This window comes from Dermacentor silvarum, chromosome 8 (genome assembly GCF_013339745.2).
Source record: "Dermacentor silvarum isolate Dsil-2018 chromosome 8, BIME_Dsil_1.4, whole genome shotgun sequence".
Classification (NCBI taxonomy): Eukaryota; Metazoa; Arthropoda; class Arachnida; order Ixodida; family Ixodidae; genus Dermacentor; species Dermacentor silvarum.
The window spans coordinates 5135683-5153918 of record NC_051161.1 but is presented as its reverse complement, the minus strand read 5'-3'; the positions used below and the strand labels follow the sequence as shown (position 1 = coordinate 5153918).

Genomic DNA, 18236 nt, shown 5'->3' with positions numbered 1-18236 from the left:
ATCAAAGTGTGAATGTGAGAAATTATTCTTTCACCATCTTGTGATGCCTTGTGATCTGGCTGCTGTTGGGAATGACATGAATGCGGTTTGGTTTTCGTATCCAACTGGCATATTAGGCAGGCAATTTTTCAGCCCATTTGCCTGCAAGAAAAAGTGTGTGTAATAACTGGATAAATACTGCAATGATTCATTGTGAGCTACCATTTTCGTTTGGAAATCTTTCGAGTGAGGGCAACAAAAAAAAAAAAAAAATTTTGGCGGGAGTTGACATGTGTTTAAAGATTGACTGTTTCCTCAGCACCGCCAAGACAGACGTTGTAGCTATTGGAGTCACCAACACTGGGGTCAGGCATGTGTGTGCTAACAATTCAGAATCAGCTTGCATTATCCAGCTAAGGGCAATTTCAGGATCAAAATAACAAATGTTTGGGCGCATAAAAATACATGGCTGCCAGCTGGGATGTTTTGTCGGTATCAAATTAACGAAAAAATTGAATTAACTGGAGTTTAACTGGTGCAACAGAAGTCTACTGTATCTGCCATGGCACAGCAAGAAAAAAGTTAAATCAGAAGCCCAGGCTGTAAGTACTGCGTCTGCACTCACAGCACTTTGGCCTGATGAAAAGTACTATTACATAAAAAGTGTCAATGTGGTATGGCTCAGGAGCTAATGCACTAATAGTGCCATGTGAGCTATTACATATTAAATGATGCGTAGTTGGAGAGGAGATGCCTACCCTTTCAGCACATCTGATCCCTGGGACAGGTTCTGCCGGGAGGAACCTGGTGGAAACACCAAAAAGAGATGGGTGAGTGCCCACTTTAAATGATGCACACGTCAGAGGTTACTATCATAACTTAGCAAGAGCATCAAACACTTTCAACTTAGTTTATATATATATATATCATATCATAACAAGCCAACAAACATAGAAACCAAGGACAACATAGGGAAATTACTTGTACTTACTAATTGAATTGAAGAAATGATAAATTAATGGAAATGAAAATGGATGAAAAACCAACTGGCCGCAGGTGGGGAACAATCCCACGTCTTCGCATTACGTGCGCGATGCTCTTACCATTGAGCTATCGCTGCGCCATTTTCCCATCCACTTTGTGGGGTATTTATGTTTTTACTACTAGAAATAACTCTGGGAGTGTTAGCCAGCGCCACCACTCAAAAACCTTAGCGGCGGATGTGGAACATCCTTTCTGCCGCAGGCGTCACGAGTACGCGATCTTCTTGGGTGAAGGAATCTGGTCAATAAACCCACGCATGCTACCTGAAGGCGTCAATGTTGCCGGATTCGAGACCCTCATTATGTAATGAATGAGAAGATGGGGAACAGAGGGGCCTGATTTTTATTAATCATAAGAAACCAACGAACAAAGACACCAAGGACTACATAGGGGAAATGCGTGGGTTTATTGACCAGTTGCCTTCACCCAAAAAGGTCACTTACAAGTGACGCCTGTGGCAGAAAGGATGTTCCACATCCGCCGCTATGGTTTTTGAGTGGTGGCCCTGGCGAACACTCTGACCCCCGTATTGACAAACGCACCTCGACTCGACCCTCCATTCGAAATGCTCCTTGAGGGTGGCTTTTCATTTCACAAATCGCCCTCCACTCGAAACGCGCCTTGAGTGAAGGAAACCTCGAGCGTTTTACTCGAGAATCTCAAGGTAGCCCCGCAGCTACCTTGAATCGCTCCTTGAGTGAAGTTAGTGCGCAAACATGGCTGCGTTGTGATCTGTCGCTCGCCTCGTCGGCTTTCTCAGTTGGACGCCAGTTGCCTCAGCAGCTTTTCTTTCGTTAACGATGCTGTGCATCTTCAAGGGCATCATTTTACGGACCGGTGCAATCCTCTGGAGCGCTTCGGCAATGGAGTAATTCTACTGTGGCACCGAGAAAGATTGGCCGTCCTGTCAAGAAGACTGCCAGCCAGTGCAGTGACATGTCCTCTTATTCCGTGCATGAGCCAGTTGATGACCTGCATTCCTCGTGCGAGTGCTCCGAAACTATTATCAGCGCAAGTGCCGTGTTTCTCGTGTGTTATCATACAAAACAGGATCATTTGAAGCGCGGCAAGATACATAACTGCGGCGGAGTTTGAACCTATGAAAAGAACTGCGAAGATTCCTGCCATTAGTGGGTGCACTGCCTGTGTGCTCGATTGCTGGATGCGGGTCTGGCTGCGTGAGCGCCGGTATTCGCTCCGCCTGAGAGGTTTGTACTCGGGTGCATCACCTACTACGCTATTCCAAGGATGGCGATGCACACCACAGCAAGGCGAGCATCTCTATAAACGACCAGGTGCGTTCACTTTTCTTTTTCTCTATAATTTCATGCAGTTAGTTGCTCTAGGGAAAACAAAAAGTATACTGTAATTTTGCATGGGACGTGTGCAGTAGCTGCTATTTAAAGTCGTTAGCGATAATTATGTGAGCCCTGCTTCAAAATATTCAGTTTAATTCGCTTATCATGCTTATGAACATCCAAGCCCAACGAGGAAGTGAGCAACTACGAAATGGTTTTCATAATTATACCTGCAGTATACAGAGGGAATGTAATGTTTTATTTCAATACAAAACAATGAATAACAATGCAACATAGGATAGTTTTTGTACATCACATTATCTTGATTGTGATAAAAAAAAAGCTGTACCAGTTGACCGAGCTCCTAATACAGAAAACGCTAGCAAGTGGTAGCAGATATATGTCACATATATTTGTTGCGCACATTCCGGCTATTAGTGAGTGCATTATGTAAGTGTGAGATTGGTGTTTGTCGGTCTGGCTGTGCAAACGCCAGACCACCTTAAAACTGTATCTTTGCAAATACGAATGAAAAGTCCGAGCTCATCAATGCAAAAAAAAAAAAAAAAAAAAAAAAAACGGCTTCCTGAACACAATGAAAACCTTTAAGAATGTATTTACTACGAAAAGTAAACTGAAGAAAACGAATACAGTACCTAAGCTAGTTTTTATGTGCATTAAGATCATTGTATGTTTATGACCAACCCCTTCCCTTATGCAGGAACCAGGCTGCCAACGCAACCACGCAGAGCAACTGCCTTTTCAAGGGTGCTGCGCTTGCATTGGTGTGCAAGTGGAGAAGAGTGGAGCTTCAGTTAATGTGTCCTGCTGCACTGTAGTCATTGTCGCACTATTTTGGCTGAAACCTCTATCTCGTTTCTGACATCCTAACAGCTCAAACATCACCACTAACGGCATTTTGCGTACATCTGCCTTGCAGCTTAAGTCTGTATTTTTCATCCAGGTTTCTTTTCTTAAGCCATATTTAATAAAGCAGTCTGTATCACTGAATTATTTCTGGTCAATCCAAGTGTCAATCTCTGAGACAATAAATTAAAATTATCCTCGTCTTTTTGTGTTCTGATAGAATTGCAAAAAAGAGCGTGGACTCTGATCCTACAAACACAAGCAGTAGTACTACTGACAAAGCTATTCTAGAATAAAACATCATCCGTGTTCTAGACAGTAGACTGTTGGGTGTGGGCACCCGACAGAATGCCGTGGTAAATCCTTATAGAATATACGCTGTTTCAGCTCCGGTTCTAACTTCAGCTTAAGATGAATTATGAAGGCCAGAACAATGAATTTGTTCCATTCGATGCGGATTACAGTTGGCTTCCATAGGGCTTGCAGAAGTTCAGTAATTGACAGAGGAACAAAGCGTGTCTTCTGGGATCCCACAACAGGCCAAATGGTGATGCAGACTGTCACAATGGTGTTGCTGAAAAATACAGTATAGAGCGCATTACTACCATGAGTTCAGCAAAGCTGAGATGTACCATAATTATGGTATATTTCTTGATTTACACTTGCTCATGCAAAAGTAGCTTCAGCATACCACTAAATACTACAGTGCTACATTACAAATTATGGGCAGTAAAAAATCTCACGTCTCAACTGTAACACATCATGGGCAACTCATGACTTCGCACATCATAATCATAACTATGCTCTTCAAAACAATAATATATGACTGTTGAAGAGGAATGAAATAAGAGTTTGATTTCATTATGGCATAGCTGTTTCATTTTGCGGTTGTGGCCAGACATAACATCAATATTATTAATGATAAGTATGAAAAATAAGCACAGATTAACTACCGGGCAGATCAGTCAAGTACTTCCACAGCACCTATGTTCTTTCAGGGAAGCGAGATGGTGCATTTGCAAAAGTCAGGCACCGTATCTATCGATGCTTTCACGTCAGTCACATGTCTTACCATGCAACACAGACGTTGATTTTTTTCCATTAGCTGGTCTTTCCAAGGCCCACATCCTGCAGCAGAATGCCAAAAATGATATGTACGTATGGCGTTCACACGCTAAGTTCAGTGCACCTAAGCAACTGAAATGAAAAGACATAGCACAACTGAAAAAAATGTGGCTGTTGAGTGAACTTGAAAGCACAGTTTATGGAATGTGCAGGAAATGCTACGACATAGCACATTGAAAAAGATAAGACGAAAAAACACTAATGCTGGTAATCATCTACTGACAAGTGAATTTTTGGAAGAATAAAATATTGCGTAGCGTATATGTGAAGTGAAGCAGCACTGGAAAAGCAGGCACTAGTGCTGCTTCATTGATGATATGTGCTACAATTTGAACAAACCGACTAACCACCACGGCTTCTAAAATAAAGTACATGACTGAAAAACGTTTGTTTCCTTAAAACTGCCGGTGCTACGCACTCAACCATATGCATTCTGCCACATGTATACAACTGCTTCTTCTCTACTGAAAGATTTCTTACGCGATACTGGAATGATCATCGGACACAGGCGCAGAGCGGTGCCTTGTGCATTTATGTTTAAAGAGCTGAACCGATAACAGCATGTCTCGTCGAATCTCCCCCAAGCTCCAATGCAAAAAAAAAAAAAAAAAAAAAAAAAACTGTCTCGCGCAATCTTATGCTGCCTTGAATAGTATGCTTCGGATGCTAATGCCCGCAGCATGAGCAACTGGAGCCAGTCAAGCTTGGATACATCGGACAGGTTTTATTGATAGCGCGGCGGAAACTTCATGAAAACCGCAACAGCTTAATGTGCTTCCATGCATAAACTGTTCACTCACCCTTATTTTTTGTCCTATTACTGCTTTCAGAAAGCTTTCAGCAGCACTTGGCCTTGAAGTTAAACAAAGCTGCCCATCGGCCGTTCCATGCCTTGCCTCCTTCGAAGTCAATCCGGCTCGGTTCACAGTACACACACAGACGATATCATCCATAATAACCACGATTAACAACTGCAACGTGAATCACAAATTAAGCACAAGGAAACAATGAGCAGCAGACAAATGCGGGCACAAATTTTCTTGTTTCTGAGCCATGCGCCATGCTCAGCTGCTGGGGTGCGATTGTTGCCAGACCTCAAACACAGCTCCCGCGTGATCTATCAACACTAACAGTGGCAGCGCTGCCGCTGTTACTTTTGTGCATTGCGCCGTGTTGTCATTTGATAACGAAGCCAAATTAATGGAAACACATATCTGTCTTAAATAATTGGGCTTTTGTTAAGCGCATTTAAGTATAGCCTTGATATCAGATGCTTTTCTCGGTTGGTGCACTTCACTCGAGTCAAGGCCGCATTTTCAAGGCGTTCCTAGGCGGAGGAAATGTGAAGTAGTGTTCATGAAACGGCGCCTTGAGTGAACGAACGCTCGTCGCCTCGACTTGGCCGAGTCGAGGAGAAGCGTTGAGTGAAGGCGTGTTTAAGAATACGGGGGTGAGAGTAATTTCTATTAGTAAAAACATGAATACCCCAGAAAACGGATGGGAAAATGGCGCCGCGGTAGCTCAATGGTAAGAGCATCGCACGCGTAATGCGAAGACGTGGGATTGACCTGCGGTCAGTTGTTTTTCATCCATTTTCATTTCCATTAATTTATTATTTCTTTATTTCAATTAGTAAGTACAAGTAATTTCCCTGATGTTGTCCTTAGTGTCCTTCTTATGATATGATTAATAAAAATCAGGCCCCTTGGTTCCCTATCTTCTCGTTATATATATATAATCTTTGTACAATAATAACACAGTTATGCACAAACAAAATGCAAGCGCAGGTCCTCAGCCACCAAAGATTGAAGATAATAAATGGGTAGAAAAAATGATTGTTTCAATGCAAAATATCTCTAGCTCAAATGACTACAAGCATTACAGTAAAAGCTCGATGATACGATCACGGCTAATACGAATTTCCGGATGATACGAATTTTTCTGTGGTCCCGGCCGAGCCCCATTACTTTGCAACGTGCTAGAGAACGGTTGTTACGAATCGATTTTCAGCCTGCGTCGGTTGATACGAATAAACGCCGCCCCACCGACGGCCGCGAAAGAGAACAGCGCGCAGTCACGCGCTTTCTCTCCTTCTCTTTTGGTGCAGAGGCGCGGCGCCGGACAGCGCGGACTCCGCGACTGGGCGCGAAGAGTTTGAAGCGGTGGCGCTTTTGGTGCTTTTGTACTTTTCCTCCTTTTCTGCGAGCCATCAGATGGAGTGGCTGCTGCGCTTCGGACCGCGTTCTTCGTGTTTGCACCATATTGCCTAGTCGCAGCGAGCTATGTCTCGCAAGCGGAAAGCACTCTCCTTTAAAGAGAAATTAGACATTCTTCGAAAGGTCGATGAGGATCCCAAGAGGAAGCGGACGGAGTTGGCTAAGGAGCTAGGCCTCGCAACGTCAACACTGAGCACAATTGTTGCACAGCGAGACTCTATCATGAAAAACGTGCTTTCGTTCAACGTCAACGCGAAGCAAGCGAAGACCGCTCAGCACGTGAAGCTTGAGGAGAATCTCCTGACTTGGTTTAAAGAAGTAACAGCAGCTGGTGTAAATATTGACGGTAAAGTTTTGCGGGAGAAAGCCGACCAGTTTGCACTTGCTCTGCACATCGATGGATTCCAGGCCTCAGGGGGGTGGCTGCAGCGTTTTAAGACTAGGCACGGTCTCGTTTATAAAAGCGTTTGTGGCGAAGCGAAAAAAGCTGACGAGGCAGTTGTCAGCGACTGGCTAGCGAAGCTGCCGTCACTCATCGTGGAGTATGAGCCTCGTAATGTTTTTAATGCTGATGAGGCAGGTCTGTTTTTTAACCTGCAACCCGAGAAGAGCCTCTGTTTAAAAGGAAAGCACATGCAAAGGAGGCAAAAAAAGCAAAGAGCGCATTACGGTTCTCTTCTGCTGTAACGCCGACGGATCGGAGAAACTTAAGCTCACGGTAGTTGGCAAGTTTCAAAAGCCCCGGTGCTTCAAGCGCGCGAGTCATTTGCCGTGTGTCTATCGCGAAAACAAAAAGGCGTGGATGACGGCGGCGCTGTTCGAAGAGTTTCTGTCGCTCCTTGACAGGAGGATGGCATGCAAGAATCGGAAGATTGTTCTGTTTCTTGACCAGTGCGCCGCCCACCCGAGGCAAGTAACGCTTCAAAACGTCAAACTTGTCTTTTTACCCGCGAACACGACGACGCACCTGCAACCCCTTGACGCTGGGATTATAAAGAACGTTAAGCACCATTTCAAGAGCCTTCTTGTGCACCGCCTACTTGCTAAAATTGATCGAAAGGACGAAGGAGACCTGCGAATAAGTCTCCTGGACGCCATCCATTTTATAGCTATGGCATGGGATCGGGTAACTCCGACTACCGTAGCGAACTGCTTCAGCAAATGCGGCTTCTTCGGGAGTCCAGAAGAGGTGCCCCCTGAGCCGGAAGATACAATTGAGGATAAAACGGCAGTGAACCCTTCTCCTCTATTTTCTAGTCACATGTTGACCTTGCACGCTGCGGCAGCAACGCAGAGGGAAGCTGCGGCGGAGGCGCAGTCGGGCCACTGAAACTGCCCACGCCCGCGAACGCTCGCTTCCCGATAACGGCAGAAAACTAGACTTCAGGGAGCGGCTAAAATAAGCTGGCGCCAGCACAGCGGCGGGCGCGCACGGAGATGTGCGCACGGAGTCGAAGGTGAGAGAGCTACGAGGGAGTTGAGAGGGAGGGCGAGGGGAGCCACCGAAGCGGCGGAGTTGACGCCGCCAAATCCGCTTCCCTGCCGCCCTCCTCCCTCACCTTCGACGGTCTCCGCGCGCACCCGTGTGCCGGCGCCGCCCGCTCGCTCCCCGAAGCTTCGTTTTCTGTCGTTATCGGGAAGCGACCGTTAGCCGGCGTGGGCAGTTTCGTGGCCCGCGCTTGCGATGTGCTTGCGCGCCCGATATTTCACGACTCGCACCGTTCGTGCATCGTGCTATGTGGTGCACGAATACTTCAAAAATACGTCCTTTTAATTCGAACAAATTTTTGGGCCTTTCGAGTTAGAATTATCGAGATTCGACCGTAGTTTTAATTGTGTTTCGATGATACGAATTTCGGCTAATACGAATATTTTTCGCGACCCCGTGAGATTCGTATCATCGAGCTTGTATTCATAAAATGCACTACCATACATGCCCTATCTTGGAGGTATAATCTTCAGCGGGTGTGTAGGCTGGGGGAGCTGAGGTGGCTTCACGTGCACTGTCTTTCTTTGCGACTAATGTTAGAAGTCGCGTAATCTTGAGTCTAGGAGACACATTGAAGCTAAAGGCGGAGGAAACATTTTTTTCCCAATGGCTCGATAATTTGAAACATTTTTATGGCCTCTTATGTGTAAGAAAATCCGTCAGTCACTGTATTTATTCGCATAAAAAGTCGACTTTCAATATAACAAAATTTTGATCATCATCATCATCAGCCTATATTCATGTCTGCTACAGGACGAAGGCCTCTCCCTGCGATCTCCAATTACCCCTGTCTTGACTTCATTGTATCGAGGCTTACTGCCATTTTTCAAACAAGACAGCCAACACCTCATGGCCGGCCTACCCTCCAGACCTGACAATATGTAATTATTTTTTGTGGCGTTACTTAAAACAACGATTGCTCAAGAGACATTTCGCAAATATCAATGAGCTACAAGATATCATTGGAGGCTGCATTTAGGGGATCAGGTGCATATGATCACTTGGTAATTCCTCGCAGCGATCATCATCACCATCATCTGCCTATATTTTATGTCCACTGCAGGACGAAGGCCTCTCCCTGCGATCTCCAATTACCCCTGTCTTGTGCTAGCGTATTCCAACTTGCGCCTGCAAATTTCCTAACTTCATCATTCCATCTGGTTTTCTGCCGACCTCGACTGCGCTTCCCTTCTCTTGGTATCCATTCTGTAACACTAATGGTCCACCGGTTATCCATCCTACGCATTACATGGCCTGCCCAGGTCCATTTCTTCCCCTTAATGTCAACTAGAATATCGTTTATCCCCGTTTGTTCTCTGATCCACACCGCTCTATTCCTGTCTCTTAATGTTAGTCCTAAGATTTTTCGTTCCATCGCTCTTTGTGCGGTCCTTAACTTGTTCTCGAGCTTCTTTGTTGGTGTACTACGTACAAACCGCATTCTTCAAGTTACAGATTTGTTCAACTATCATTTAGCGATATTATTTTTCAAACTATTAACTAAACAAGTTTCTTACAACTTCGTTTGTTCTGATCTACTTCTTAATCCTAATACAGCAGAAGGAAATTTCCTGTTACCTTTATGCCATACTAATTACGGAAAGATGGCTTCCTCTTTTTGCGCACTTAAACTTTGGAACAGTCTACCATATGCCATTAAATTCTCATCTACCTTGTACTCATTTAAACACCAACTTAAGAATTATTTGCTGTGTGATTAACTTGGTATAATGTTATATTGCTAATTTGTATTTTTGCTTATTCCATTTTGTTGTTTCTCTGCTCTGTATTCCAATTTTTTTTTTTATATAACAATTAATCAAGGGTCCCGGCGCAGTCGCTGACTATGGGACCCTTGTCTGTATATTATTTCTTGTTTAAATAACTGTGTGAATGAATAATAAACTGAAACTGAACTGAAACCTCCAAGTTTCTGCCCCATATGTTAGCACCAGTAGAATGCAATGATTGTACACTTTTCAGCGACAGTGGTAAGCTCCCAGTCAGGATTTGGCAATGCCTGCCATATGCACTCCAACCCAATTTTATTCGTCTGTAAATTTCTTTCTCGTGATCAGGGTCCCCTGTGAGTAATTGACCTAGGTAAACATACTCCTTTACAGACTAAAGAGGCTGACTGGCGATCCTGAATTCTTGTTCCCTTGCCAGGCTATTGAACATTATCTTTGTCTTCTGCATATTCATCTTCAACCCAATTCTTACACTTTCTCGATTAAGGTCCTCAATCATTTGCTGTAATTCGTCTCCATCGCTGCTGAATAGGACAATGTCATCTGCAAACCGAAGGTTGCTGAGATATTCGCCGTTGATCCTCACTCCTAAGCCTTCCCAGTCTAAGAGCTTGAATACTTCTTCTAAGCATGCAGTGAATAGCATTGGAGAAATTGTGTCTCCTTGCCTGACCCCTTTCTTGACAGGTAACTTTCTACTTTTCATGTGGAGAATCAAGGTAGCTGTGGAATCCTTGTAGATGTTTGCTAAGATATTCACGTAGGCCTCCTGTACCCCTTGATTACGCAATGCCTCTATGACTGCTGGTATCTCTACTGAATAAAATGCCTTTTCATAATCTATGAAAGCCATATAGAGAGGTTGATTGTACTCCGCAGATTTCTCAATTACCTGATTCTTCTTCTTTCTGGGGTTTTACGTACCAAAACCAGTTCTGATTATGAGGCACGCCGTAGTGGAGGGCTCTGGAATAATTTTGACCACCTGGGGTTCTTTAACGTGCACTACAACGTAAGCACATGGGCGTTTTTGCCTGAATCGATGACATGGATATGATCCATCGTAGAATATCCCTTCCTGAAACCAGCCTGTTCTCTTGGTTGGCTGAAGTCAAGTGTTGCCCTGATTCTATTGGAAATTAACTTGGTGAATATTTTATACAATACTGAAAGCAAGCTAATGGGTCTATAATTCTTCAGTTCTTTAACGTCTCCCTTCTTATGGATTAGTATAATGTTGGCGTTCTTCCAGCTCTCTGGTACACATGAAGTTGTGAGGCATTGTGTATAAAGGGCCGCAAGCTTTTTAAGCATGATATCTCCTCCATCTTTGATTAAATCTACTGTTATTCTATCTTCTCCAGCAGCTTTTCCCCTGGTCATGTCTTTCAAGGCCCTTCTAACTTCATCGCTAGTTATAGAAGGAGCCTCTGTATCCGGTTCATCACTATTTCGAATGAAAGTAGCTTGGCTGTTCTGGGAACCTGTACAGGTCAGTATAGAATTCTTCCGCTGCTTTTACTATGTTATCGAAATTGCTGATGATATTTACATGCTTATCTTTCAGTGCATACATCTTGCCTTGTCCTATGCCATCTCATCTCTTGAGTAGGACATTTTCCTGTTTTGTCATTTCTTTATTAGGTCCTTTGTTTCCTGGGAGAGCTTACCTACTAATTGCCTTGGTGCCTTACCTCCCACTTCAATTGCTGCTTCTGTGATCAACCTAGTTACGGTTTCATTCATTACCTCTGTGTTGTCTTCATCTTCCTTTTCTAAAGCTGCATATTTGTTTGCGAGCACCAGCCTGAATTGGTCTGCTTTTACCCTTACTGCCTCTAGGTTGGCTTGTTTCCTCTTGACTAATTTCACTCTTTCTCTCTTCAAATTGAGAGAAATCCTAGACCTCACTAACCTATGGTCACTGCACTTAACCTTACCTAACACTTCTACATCCTGTACTATGCTGGGATCGGAAGAGAGTATCAAATCTATTTCATTCCTTGTATCTCCATTAGGGCTTTTCCAGGTCCACTTCCTGTTGCTGCGCTTCCTGAAGAAGGTATTCATTATTCGGAGCCTATTCCTTTCCGTGAATTCCACTAACATCTCTCCTCTTGCATTCTTAGAATCGATGCCGTAGTTCCCAATTGCTTGCTCACCATACTGCTTTTTTCCCACTTTTGCATTGAAGTCGCCCATGACTACAGTATACTGAGTTTGCACCTTTCTCATTGCTAATTCAACATCTTTATAAAACTGTTCTATTTCTTCATCATCGTGAATAGAGGTTGGGGCGTAGGCTTATACTACATTCATTTTGTACCTCCTATTCAGCTTTATTACGACGACTGCTGCCCTCTCATTAATGCTGTATAATTCATCAATGTTGCCCGCTATGTTGTTATGGACTAGAAATCCTACCCCGGATTCTCTCTTATCTGGAAGACCTCTGTAGCAGAGGACGTGGCCGTTAGTCAGCACTGTGTAAGCCTCACCAGTTCTAACTTCATTAAGGCCAATAATATTCCAGGCAATGTCTGATAATTCTTCACAGCAATGGTGGAATGCAAAGCCCCATTTGTGATTAGTATGTCTAAAGAATATGCTACTTCAGTTGCAAATCAAATATCTGTCCTGGCAATTTTTTCCTCTATATATGCTGTATCAAAATAAAGTACTAATGGGATGGAGTGGAAGCTACAAGGCATGCTATGGAGCTAGAGAATGTGCTCAAGGCTGACTACACAATGCTCTTGGTGCAAATAGGGCACACAGATCAATAGCTGCAGTGCCACAGTGTTTTGACACCAAGTAAAGTAATACCTAGTCATTTCATGGGACTTTAAAAAATGTCCTAATTTCCTGAATGTCGAATGATCTAATGTAGCAAAAACAAATGTTTACTACATCAACATGCTTTTGTTTACCAAAGAAAATCCATAACCCACACCTCTTATGTTTGGCACAGAATAAGCACAGGAGCTGCAATTCTCATGATCTTGTGATTGATAAGCACTCACAGTGACGAGGGCCTTGTAACTTAATTCACAGTTCAGCAGCGGCGAACACACCTGTACGTCCAAGCAGAGGTGCTTTTTACTACCGCGCGCGTGCACATCCCGATTATTTTGTTGCAAATGATTGTCCATCATGATGTAGCCGGTGAGGTTGATGCGAGCTGCAGTAGAATTGCTTTTAGTATTTGATGACTTACGCCATGTTTGTCACATCACGCGTGCCTTGCACTGAATCAAAACAAAACCACTGCTCACCACAACCAACGCAAGTGAATCCGTTGCCACTATCTACGAGATTATTGATGAAAACCACACAATTCTAAAGGTAAGCAGTCAATGTGGTGTCATGCACATGCTTTCATGGCTTTCCCATTCCCATACAGTTTCCACAAGAGATGGGCGAACATAGTCAACAACAGGTTATAGGACGCCCAATTTTTCCGACGTGCTGACAATTTCAATGCCTTCATGGCTCCTCCACATATCCCATAGAGCCAATGTATAAGGAAGTCTGAGACTTCCGACGCTGAAACCCTTCACCATCCAATTTTCCAGACTTCTTGCTGTGACCACGAGTCAAAAACGGTATTAATCGAAGCCACCACGACTGCCATATCAATTATCTCGCAGCGTCAAGCCAGTGCACACTGATCTGCTGGCAGCTCTAGCCACCATAGAAGCAACACTAGGCCCAACTGCTTCGACGTTCACTACCAAGCTTTCTGGTGTTTACTGTCATGTTCTTTATTCAAAGAATTCAGCGCTGTCAGCAATGGCGTCGACTCCACATTTGTCATCCTCGTGGACGGCCTCGAAGCGCGAAAAGTACCACAATGGTTAAGCGTTGCATAATGCCAGTTCCAAAAAATAGACTTCGCTGCAATACAGCGGTGTTAAGCAGTTCAGCATACCCAATTTATTGCAGTGAAGCCTACCAAGAATGGAAAGGGGCCACTGTCGCAGGACAAAATATGTATTCAATAATTATACACACATCTCCTGTTGCAGTATGACCACCGATACACCTAATAAGTGTACTGGCAGGCCTTCAGAGCTATTTCAAATGTGCCTGTGACGATTTAAGCCCTTGGGGGCAGTAAAAAGCATGCATTATTTTTTTAACATGTTTTTTTGGCAGCTAGGGAGTCCAAAAATCTGACAAAATATGTATTCAATAATTATACACACATCTCCTGTTGCAGTATGACCACCGATACACCTAATAAGTGTACTGGCAGGCCTTCAGAGCTATTTCAAATGTGCCTGTGACGATTTAAGCCCTTGGGGGCAGTAAAAAGCATGCATTATTTTTTTAACATGTTTTTTTGGCACCTAGGGAGTCCAAAAATCTGACAAAATATGTATTCAATAATTATACACACATCTCCTGTTGCAGTATGACCACCGATACACCAAATAAGTGTACTGGCAGGCCTTCAGAGCTATTTCAAGTGTGCCTGTGACGATTTAAGCCCTTGGGGGCAGTAAAAAGCATGCATTATTTTTTTAACATGTTTTTTTGGCACCTAGGGAGTCCAAAATCTGACAAAATATGTATTCAATAATTATACACACATCTCCTGTTGCAGTATGACCACCGATACACCTAATAAGTGTACTGGCAGGCCTTCAGAGCTATTTCAAATGTGCCTGTGACGATTTAAGCCCTTGGGGGCAGTAAAAAGCATGCATTATTTTTTTAACATGTTTTTTTGGCACCTAGGGAGTCCAAAAATCTGACAAAATATGTATTCAATAATTATACACACATCTCCTGTTGCAGTATGACCACCGATACACCTAATAAGTGTACTGGCAGGCCTTCAGAGCTATTTCAAATGTGCCTGTGACGATTTAAGCCCTTGGGGGCAGTAAAAAGCATGCATTATTTTTTTAACATGTTTTTTTGGCACCTAGGGAGTCCAAAAATCTGACAAAATATGTATTCAATAATTATACACACATCTCCTGTTGCAGTATGACCACCGATACACCTAATAAGTGTACTGGCAGGCCTTCAGAGCTATTTCAAATGTGCCTGTGACGATTTAAGCCCTTGGGGGCAGTAAAAAGCATGCATTATTTTTTTAACATGTTTTTTTGGCAGCTAGGGAGTCCAAAAATCTGACAAAATATGTATTCAATAATTATACACACATCTCCTGTTGCAGTATGACCACCGATACACCTAATAAGTGTACTGGCAGGCCTTCAGAGCTATTTCAAATGTGCCTGTGACGATTTAAGCCCTTGGGGGCAGTAAAAAGCATGCATTATTTTTTTAACATGTTTTTTTGGCACCTAGGGAGTCCAAAAATCTGACAAAATATGTATTCAATAATTATACACACATCTCCTGTTGCAGTATGACCACCGATACACCTAATAAGTGTACTGGCAGGCCTTCAGAGCTATTTCAAATGTGCCTGTGACGATTTAAGCCCTTGGGGGCAGTAAAAAGCATGCATTATTTTTTTAACATGTTTTTTTGGCACCTAGGGAGTCCAAAAATCTGACAAAATATGTATTCAATAATTATACACACATCTCCTGTTGCAGTATGACCACCGATACACCTAATAAGTGTACTGGCAGGCCTTCAGAGCTATTTCAAATGTGCCTGTGACGATTTAAGCCCTTGGGGGCAGTAAAAAGCATGCATTATTTTTTTAACATGTTTTTTTGGCACCTAGGGAGTCCAAAAATCTGACAAAATATGTATTCAATAATTATACACACATCTCCTGTTGCAGTATGACCACCGATACACCTAATAAGTGTACTGGCAGGCCTTCAGAGCTATTTCAAATGTGCCTGTGACGATTTAAGCCCTTGGGGGCAGTAAAAAGCATGCATTATTTTTTTAACATGTTTTTTTGGCACCTAGGGAGTAAAAAAAATCTGACGTTGACTGTATCAACTTTTTCGAATACATATAGTAAGTAAAGAATACAGAATCGAATATCGAATAGTCGACCGGAGACATATATTTAGAGCAGGAAGATTCATTTCGGTCTAATTAGGCACCATGACTTGTGGGGATGCTCGACTCTCACGCATCCCCTGATATCGTTTTCCTCGCATGGCTCTTGCTCCTCCTATACTCCAGCTGCCCTGCATAGCTTTGCACCGCCGGCGGTCGGTGTAGTTGCAGAATACTATAGTCGGGTACAGCTAAAGAATACAGGAGAGGCCCCCCGCTCAAATGACCAAAGCACGGCAGCCCCGATTGCCTTCGCGACTAAAGAAATAGTCCCGCTTACGCTACTCGGCCCAGCTCGAAGCGCGGACTGCATGTTCTCCGTCGGTGCTGTCACCGGCTGTCTGGCTCATGATGTCAGTCTAGAGCATGCGTCCATTGGTGGAGGCTCGTGTGCATCCGACTTTGAGGGGCAAAGGACGCTGCCTTCTAAAGTTGTACCCGACTATAGTACGAAAGGCGGCGTGAGTGTTGCGCTGCTAGCGCCACAGAACGGTGGGGTTACTCGGGTGCAAAAGGGAGTAGCCTCCTCCTCTTTGGTTTGGGGATGTCTCTTTTGAAAGGCTTCGGAACAGGGCACCGGGATGGACAAACACGATCGTCCGAATGCACCACCATTCATGTGACTGTACACGCAAACAATTAGGTGTTGGTGTCCAGCATGGGGATGACACACAATAGCCTCTCAACAACTTAAAGATGTGGTTGCAAACAAGTTTTCAGAGAATTAATGACTGCTGTATGACCAGTTTTCCCAAAAAGGCTAACTGGTAAATGGCTGCTGAAAAAAGATCAGTTTATGGAAGGAAAATGTGCCCCTTAGACTCATGTAAAACGGCACTTAGCAACATGTTGCAGCATAAAAAAAACCTGCTACACGACTAGACTGCCAGAAACACTACATGACAGACAAGCAAAAATCATGGTTTATCATTTAGGCTTCCACCATGAAACCTAAAACAAAGCTTGCTTAACTCATTTTGTTACTGCATTATTTCGAAAATGTAATTGTTTCACTTCTGATATTTTGCGATACTTTGTTTAGCAGATGAACATAAACCAGAGGGGAGGGTATTCTGTAAGTGTCTACCCAGTGGACTGTCGATTTTGTCTACTGCTGAAGTGCTGAATGGCTGGGCAATGGTACATGTGAGGAGGTGACAGGCATCCCCAGCCTGTCTCCTTCTCGCTCATACAGCTCCAGCCAGTCAGCGACATCTGAAATGGACAGTCCACAAGGTGGTCACTTATAGAATACCCCTCCAGACTTTGACATTCAGTTATTGCGAAATATTTGGTTAGTTTTGATTATTAGAAAATACAGAGTACAGCGGAATCTCGTTGATACGATTCTGCATAATTTGTTTTTCGGGATAATAGTTTTTTTTCTTCTTATACTCAATTTTTTTCCTTATACCCGATTATGTTCGGATAATAAGATTTTAGGATGATACATTTTATTTTCCGGTTCCCGTGAAGATCGTATCGACGAGATTCCACTGTAGTTGCTTTTTGAATACTAATAGCTAGTGTGTAATATTGAATTCGTATTCAAAACTTTGAATATTCCCCACCCCAGTTTCGGCTGATGACTATGGCGAGGCGGACTCTGCCATTTCGTTTCGGTTGGACGCTAGCTCTACTTCTGCTCTTTTGTATCACACATTTGTGGCACTCCGCACTTGGCGAACTCTGAAGGCCGTTCAAATTCACAGATTCACAACCAAATTTGGCAGGTTTAAGGAGCGCTTGATGCCATTAAATATTGCATATGATTGCCGGACCTGGAGGGCAAGTTCGAATTACACAGTTTTCCGAATTAACAAGGGTCTAATTAATGAGATGTTACTGTACCGGTTGCCTTGTTCTGTGCACTAGGTGCAAACTCAAACAGCCTTGAATGAAAGTGGCCAAACAAGACTACAGCCACAACAGTACGGTCAGAAGCACTCACTTGACCCAAGAGTGGAGGGGTTCGATGAGCTGGCTTGATCAAAGGAGGAATCAATTGAAGAGCTGGAGGCGAGGTCCACAGAAGGGTTTCGCTTGTGCACTAGACCAAGGGCACTTTGAGAGAAACATGGGTCGGAGGGAGTGCGCGAATGACTAGACGACTGCAGGCTTGTCGAGGGTGGTGGCAGCGGGGCTGCACGTTTCTTCATGGAGCCATGTGCATTGAGACCTGGAACTACCGACCAGAATCACTGGCTAAGTAAAATTAAACCAAGTCTGCCATCAAAAATTGCATGTTCCTTACTCTGACAAGTGTTAGATAGTTTTCTAATGCCATCATAGATGGAAGGAGCTAGTCAGAAGATTAGCAGTACGAAAATAAATGTTGTCTGCTATGGCACCTCGTGCTGTGTAAGCTGAGAAGACATCTTGTGCCACGAGATCTGCATAACTTGTTTGTTTCTGGTGAATAAATGAACTAGATAAGCCTCCAAAGGGCAGGGATAGACAGGAT

General features: G+C 43.6%; 1 protein-coding gene and 1 long non-coding RNA gene across 2 annotated transcripts in view; both read right to left on the bottom strand.

Moving 5' to 3' along the window:
- Positions 1–18236, bottom strand: part of LOC119460541 (arfGAP with SH3 domain, ANK repeat and PH domain-containing protein-like) — a 107350-nt gene that overhangs the window by 23404 nt on the left and 65710 nt on the right. Inside the window, exons 23-24 of the mRNA XM_037721469.2 lie at positions 17724–17957; positions 738–783 (exon numbers count right to left, since the gene is read on the bottom strand). Of these exons, the coding sequence (XP_037577397.1) occupies positions 738–783; positions 17724–17957 (280 nt within the window). The remainder of the gene's footprint in view (positions 1–737; positions 784–17723; positions 17958–18236) is intronic.
- LOC125947603 (uncharacterized) lies at positions 2875–5978 on the bottom strand. Its single transcript, XR_007468431.1, has 2 exons — positions 4261–5978; positions 2875–3762 (listed from the first exon to the last, which is right to left on the bottom strand). It is a non-coding gene; the product is annotated as an uncharacterized LOC125947603 (long non-coding RNA).